The sequence below is a fragment of the Daktulosphaira vitifoliae genome, unplaced genomic scaffold (assembly GCF_025091365.1).
Source record: "Daktulosphaira vitifoliae isolate Bord-2020 unplaced genomic scaffold, ASM2509136v1 Scaffold_2, whole genome shotgun sequence".
In the NCBI taxonomy this organism is placed as follows: Eukaryota; Metazoa; Arthropoda; class Insecta; order Hemiptera; family Phylloxeridae; genus Daktulosphaira; species Daktulosphaira vitifoliae.
Genome location: NW_026099573.1, coordinates 19,645,935 through 19,652,881, shown reverse-complemented (window position 1 = coordinate 19,652,881; position 6,947 = coordinate 19,645,935). Strand labels below are relative to the sequence as shown.

Sequence of the window (6,947 nt, the reverse complement as noted above, 5' to 3'; positions counted from 1 at the left end):
GTATGTCTATTTTATAAATTTTTATATTAATATGTATTTATTAAGGAAGATCAAATTTGTTACAAATTATTAATTTTACTATTCAATTGAATTATTAAAAATATAGCATAACTCGTAAATCCTAGTGCATCCCTATGGGAACTCAATAAAAGTTAATTTTAAGATAATTGTGAACAATTAGTGATATCAAGTTTTTCTTATTTAATGCTTTATAAATATGTATCTCAATTGTTAAGCGAACTCGAACTATTCGCCACGACAATTTTTTATGAATTTGAAATTAAAAATTTAATAGTATTTTCCTTTTTTTGACATTAATTGTGTTTGGAGTTTGTCACTTGGTTATTTAATTAATTGTAAACAAAAATTAACAAATATTTTGCAAATTACGGTTGATCATATTATATGATCCATTGAATTCTTAGAGTAATACTGTATAATTGAACTTTTATACTGATTACTATTTTCCCTAAAAAAAATTTTGGACAACATTCACCCACATTAATTACTTAGTTTAGAACAAACTAATATTAAATGCACTGGTCACGACAAAGATAGCGGAAACGAATGTGCGATCCGTTTTTGCTATGAAATTATTTAGAAGGGGGAATATATGGCGAACAATGAATTATAGCAGCAAACATGTTTTCTTCACGATACAAAATAACAATGGAAAATCGCAAAGATATGTGTTAAATAGTGGAAAGCGCCATTACTTCAAAAGTCTCCCTTCTATGGGAAATTTATAACAAAACCGAATTGTCTGATAAGGAGATTTATTCAAGTTAAGTGACCAGTCCATTTTATCTACAGTCTATGTTTTATCTTAATTTGTGATTTTAGAAGTAAAAAAAAACAACTAATGTGAAATAATTAACTACACTCTATCTATGTTTAAATCTATAAAAAACCTTTAAATTTTTATTCTTATAAACAGCATATTAACTCATGAGAGAATTATATAAACTTCTACTATTTGTAAAAGAAATATATTCATTAAATTATTTACTAAAAATGATAGTTTTATATCAAATTTATTCAATCAAATACATAAAAGTAAAGTTTACACAAAGCATATCATTCCAATTCATTCTCATATTCAATAGAAACATGAGGTCTTGATTTGGATTTCTGTTTTACTTTTTTTGCTGCCATTTCCTATAAAAAAAATTTATTTACAAAAATTAATACATAAATAAAGTTTTTATTTATTTATGAAAATTTGTCCCTGTGGATAGGAGGATAAGAATACTTCCACAGCCCCGCTGCCAGTCATAAGAGGCGACTAATGAGGTTGCATCAAGTTGACAGTTGCCTAAAAATTTTTGTCAAAAAGTATGAGGAGGTCTGAACATAACTTAGGTGGTTTGTTCCATCTCATATGGACGCGGATGTAAGAATAGGTGAGAGAAAATAAAGTAGTTAAAAAAAAAAAAATGTCAAGTGGAAGTTTAGGATTAAGATAGCTGACCCCAAGTAGTTGGGGTTAAGGCGTGGAAAAAGAAGAAAGAAGATTTATTTATGAAAATTGATAATACTTCAATATCTTCTATTTCTTCTTCTTCATCATCAGAACAAACAAAATCAGAAAGCTGTTCTTTTTCTTCTTCATCACTGTCATATAGTTCATCGTTATCTTCTGCATCCATATCCGATTCAGCAGCTGTATACTCAACATTTTCATCCTAAATTGTTATAAAAATTTATATAATAATTTAAAACGTTATAGAAACTTTAATTATTTAAAAATATACTTCATCATCTTCTCCTTCTTGTTCTAATGCTTTTTCAAATGCTTGTTGGTTGATATTGTACATATCACCGTACTTAAAAAAAAAATACAAACTACAGATATATAAACTCATACTCATTATAGTTGCAATATTAAGATACAAAGTTTTTAGTAAAAAAACAAATAAACTAAAAGATTTATAAAATAACAAGTATTTTTTGCAGAAAATTTTGGTTTTACAAAATCCTTTTTGTATTTATTCCAATATAAAATCCAAACATATAATGTGAACATAAAAATATATTTTAGAGGAAATAAATATTTTTATTTTAGAATTTGTAATACTCACTGAGGCTATTCAAAAATATTTGAAAATTTCAAATTTTTAACATAAGAGTTAGAAATTTACTATTATATAAAAAGTTTAAATTTTAATAGATTTTATAATACTCTAGGAATTTAATTGCAATACATTAAGAAGAGAATTTCTTAACATGTTCTTATAATGTACTCTATAAAATGGCTATATTGATTTTTTTTTTTTTCAAACATTTCTGATAATTAAAAAAAAAAATGTAAAAATAATTTACAATATTAATACAGTCCTACACTCTAAAAATATTTAAAAAATAATAATAATAAATATTCAGAGGATCAAAAGTTACAGGATTTTTCAAAATAGGCTGGTATACCTGTATATTTCTCTGGTATACCTGTATATTTCTCTGGTATACATAAAAGAAAATCATCTAATTAAGAAAAGACTGGCCAAACATTTTTTTTTGTTAAAAAGTGATTTTTGTTCATAGTAGTATCATTTATTGATATTACTTTAGAATTTCTTTAGAAAGTTGTATCTAGTAATTCGAGGATAAATAAGTTAAAATCATAGATGAATATATTATACAATTTAAAAATATAATTTTAGTAATAAGACATACTGTATTATATTTAATAAATTTGTTATCTATGAGAAATATAAAAAATTAGCACTATAGCTAATAGAGGTAGATAACACTGATTATTTCAAATAAAATATGAAAATCATAAATAAGTTTGCCCATAAAAATAATGAAGCATTATCACAAAAATTATTAAATTTCAACATTTCTTTATTATTAAGTTATACCAATTTAATGTTTAATTAATAAATTAAAATTTATCTATAGAATCAAATTATAATACCTATAATGAAAAACCTATAATTGGCAAAATTATGCTATACTGTACAACAGTTTTGTCAAAATTTCAGGTACTATAATAAAATTCAGTGACATTATATTTCACAGAGTTTTTCTATTTTTGAGATTTATGATAATCTTACATGGTATATTCCAGCTGCCCAACAATTCAGCTTCTAAGAGGTTCATTTCTAAGCTAATATCTTATCAACCCAACATAATGGTAAAATATTAAAAAGTAGGTAACTTATATTATAATAATTATAGTAATGTACAATTATAATCTATAGAAACACTAATTTATGAAATACATACAACTCCTTTTTTAAGTCTTTCAATCAATTCTTTTTCTATAACATTATCTAAACGGGCAGCAATCTCTGCTTTATACTCTCGTCTTTTGACTCTTTTTTCAACTTTTCTTGGCATAGAAATTAATTCCTTTCTGCAATAATTTTATTAATATAAAATCTAGAGATTAAATTAATAATGAAGTTCATTACTGTGTTTTTAGTTTAAGTTTTCGCATTCTTATAAGATATTGAGTAATTCTAACAAATCTTTGTTTGCACATTGATTTTAATGGACCTGGCCAGTACAGCATATGCTCATTCATTTGCTGAATAGCTTTTTGAAAATTTCTTGAAAGTTTTATTTTTTCCCATTGCCTTTTAGGATATACTGATCTATATTTAAAAAGATTTAAATTATATTTTATCATTATTAGATATTACAATACTAATTTACCTTTCAGCGGTTTTTAAAAATAAATATATGATACCCTTCTCTTCTCTGACAGTAGCATATTTACTGTTTGCTAAAGGACAATGAGTACGATTACATAATCCAGTTAGATTATATTCATTTCTACAAAAGCTCGATGAATCAGTTCTGCAAATTATAGTTACATTAATTTCAAAAATTAGACATAGAGAACTAATGTTTACTTACTTTATTTTGAATGAACAAAAGGTATCTTTAATTATTGACCAAACTATCTACAAAAATAAAATAAAAATATTTTATAAAATTGTAATCATAATAAATAAAAAAGTAGCTCACATCATCTTGATCCATTTTTAAAATTAAAATTGAATATTTCAAATAAAGTATTCTTAAGATTTGTTGTTGCCAGCAAAAAACCACATGGCTTAATATTTTGGATTAACTGATAACCACTTAATGATAAAAATAATCACAATATAATCACCAAGTAGATAAAATTTATTCTATGATATCATCATAGAAATCATCTAGGCTTCATTCTGTTACTTTCATTTACTGATATAACTTACGTTGATAATAGTTGAAAATTTGTCAACAATGTTGTAGTTTTACTATAAGCCACTTTCATTATTAAATTTTAGCTGAATAACTGTACAAAATCATGCAATAATATTAGAATATTAATTTTTATAATTTATGTAAAATAATTCACTAGTTTTCAAATGTAGGATGTTAAGACATTCATCTTAGTAAGTTCCTTTTTGTCAAGTACAAATTTACAAATTATATTTACACATTTTATATGTAATTGTGATAAAATATGATTTTGAATTCAATTTTTTTCAATTTTAAATATAATTGATAATTATAATTGTTTTATATTATACATTTAAGGTATGGCATTTAACAAAAAAACCATAACTGGTTCAAGACCTCAACTTAAAGAAAAAGTTGTTCAAATATACGAGTTATTTTTTATGGTATGTATTTTATATTTCTTATATTTTTAATAATATTTTTATTTTATTACTCAAATATAAGTAGTAATTGAATAGTTTCTAAATATTTTATATAACTAATTTATGTGATTTAAAAATTTAAAGACTACTTTGTTAATGAATATCCAGATATAGTTAAATCTGTTATTTTTAAATTAAAAAAAAACCCAGCACAGTGAGGTCACGGCATAGTGAGGATGTTGCATAGTTGGGTCCAGTATAGATTTAATCTGATAGTCATTAAAATCACTTTCATAAGATACGCTTCGGTGCAAATCTGTAGATATTGTTTAATTCTAAGAAATTGATGGATAATTACAAAAGCAACATCAACTTCTGTTTCCTTAATTATACCCAGATTAGTAATTCTTTTAATTGTATATTATATAATTTTTTTAAATTAATTGTTTTCATATTATTATTGATTTTGATTTTTAATATGTTAAAAGTAATCATTTTGAACCTACTTTTTTTTGTCCTTTAAAGTGAAAGTTTTAATAAAAAAAAAGTGAATTTATTACCATAATTTTTAGCCCAACTTGCAAGTTTGAAATTGACATTATTAAATAAAAAAAAATGAAATTGTTAAGATTAATATGCAATCAGAAAATTTTATAATTACTATTTACAGTACATTTAACAGAAAAGTTCGATTTTTATTTACATTTTTATCATAATAGATCACTTAAATAAAAATCATAGTAATCATTTCTAATTAACTTTTGGCATTTAAAAAGATTCTACAATGGAAATATTTAGAATTTAATTAATATATCTAAAAAAAACACATCATAGTAAAATTAATACCTTCTCAGCTTCGCATCGAAGCTAAAAGTTGTTAAAAAGATATACTTAATTTAGCGTATTATAAAATTTGATTATAATTGTAAAAATCCATCGTTAAATTCAGGTGAAACTAAAAATAATTTTTTTTTAAATTTATGATTTATATAGCAAAATGTACAAAAAAATTTGGAATATTATAGACTGGTAGTAGCACACACAAATAGAGTTAAAAAATTAATAAATTACAAAGTAAAATTATTTATTTTTATAATTGAATACTTTTATCATATCAAATCTAATTCGACAATAAATAGTTTAAGAATATTAGAAATTAATGATTTTAATTGTTTGTATGGAAAAAGCTGGTTAAGCTACTTTTTATTTGAATAAGGAATATTTTTTTGATTTTTAAGAGTAATAACTTAAACTAAATATGAATTGTAATAATTTGACGTATTGTTGAAAAAAGTAGGTCGTCTAGTGAGGGTTGGCAAAATAAATCGTAGCTACAAAATGAACCATATAGTAAAATAATATTAACATGAGTATAAATTTCTTCTCACGAGGGGAGACTATAGTCATAGGATCCTTTATATTTATTGAAGTTATTGATTCTAAATGAGATAAATATCAAATGATTTGAACATTTTATTTTAACTCAAAAAATATGCAAAATATTAATTGCCATAGACGGATTTGAACCTCGTACCCTTAGGGTGAAAGACACAAGTGTTATCGATTCAGCCACTGTTCGTTGTTTTTGTCGCATAATAAAATTAGCAATTTAAGCTAGTTCAAATTAAAAAATTACTTTTTCGACTTTAAAAAAGTAAAAAAATTTTAATAAGTTTAATTTCTTATATCTTATGAACTTTATTCTATGTCAATTAAATTATGTAATATTCATGAAAGTCAGTGTATTCCCCTAATAAGATATTTTTAAATAAAATAAAATACAAAACCCAGAATTTTAATACAAAAATAGCATAATTTTGAATACGGTAGCCATTTGCGCATTGAAGATAGGTCATCAGGACAATTTTTTTTTTTTAATTTTATCTTTAATTTGACATATGTTTAAAGGACGCAGTATTTTGCTGAACATTTTCAAAAGTTAAGTTGAAAAAGTTAGTTTTTGTAAAAAAGTTGCTATTTTAAATCCTCCCTGTGAGCAGAATAAGTGTTAGATTTTCAAAAAAATGATATCAAATGAAATGGAAATATCTAAGGTTTTAGTACAAAAAAAAAATTATGTTGACTTGTTAATTTTTGAAAAAGTTATAGAAGTTTTAAGAAAAAAAAGTGATAAAAATGACAAAATTTACCGATCTTTGAATTTGTAATTTTTTTGGAGATTTCCTCAATTTGCAGGGAACGAGGGAAAGTTTTTCAAATTTTAAGGGTAATGTCTTCAACTAGATACGATTTGTGATCTTTTGACATATTGTTGAAAGAAATTGGTCCAGTAAGAGCTGAGAAAAAGTGACAACAGACATAAAAAAAAAAAAAAAACACATCATGATA

General features: G+C 23.7%; 2 protein-coding genes across 3 annotated transcripts in view; one reads left to right on the top strand and one right to left on the bottom strand.

The window, feature by feature from the left end:
* Window positions 1-1,015: 1,015 nt before the first annotated feature.
* On the bottom strand, window positions 1,016-4,104 carry LOC126898436 (protein MAK16 homolog B). Its single transcript, XM_050672444.1, has 8 exons — window positions 3,976-4,104; window positions 3,865-3,911; window positions 3,661-3,804; window positions 3,417-3,599; window positions 3,229-3,358; window positions 1,755-1,826; window positions 1,539-1,685; window positions 1,016-1,158 (listed from the first exon to the last, which is right to left on the bottom strand). The coding sequence occupies exons 1-8, from the start codon at window positions 3,988-3,990 to the stop codon at window positions 1,078-1,080; spliced, it is 819 nt and encodes a 272-aa protein (XP_050528401.1). The 5' UTR covers window positions 3,991-4,104; the 3' UTR covers window positions 1,016-1,077.
* A 67-nt stretch (window positions 4,105-4,171) lies between these two features.
* Window positions 4,172-6,947, top strand: part of LOC126898426 (armadillo-like helical domain-containing protein 3) — a 17,291-nt gene continuing 14,515 nt past the window's right edge. The window contains exons 1-2 of one of the 2 annotated variants that reach the window (XM_050672424.1): window positions 4,172-4,388; window positions 4,534-4,619. In XM_050672424.1, the coding sequence (XP_050528381.1) occupies window positions 4,536-4,619 (84 nt within the window). In that variant the 5' untranslated portion in view covers window positions 4,172-4,388; window positions 4,534-4,535. The remainder of the gene's footprint in view (window positions 4,389-4,533; window positions 4,620-6,947) is intronic. The other variant, XM_050672423.1, reaches the window with a different exon arrangement.

What these genes read in the sequence shown, in the direction of transcription:
- LOC126898436 (XM_050672444.1), bottom strand. An exon ending in TTTTGTTCATTCAAAATAAA is followed by an intron (nt 3,805 to 3,864) that starts GTAAGTAAACAT and finishes TATAATTTGCAG; the next exon opens with AACTGATTCATCGAGCTTTT. An exon ending in AAGAAATAGAAGATATTGAA is followed by an intron (nt 1,159 to 1,538) that starts GTATTATCAATT and finishes TTTTTTTTATAG; the next exon opens with GAAATGGCAGCAAAAAAAGT.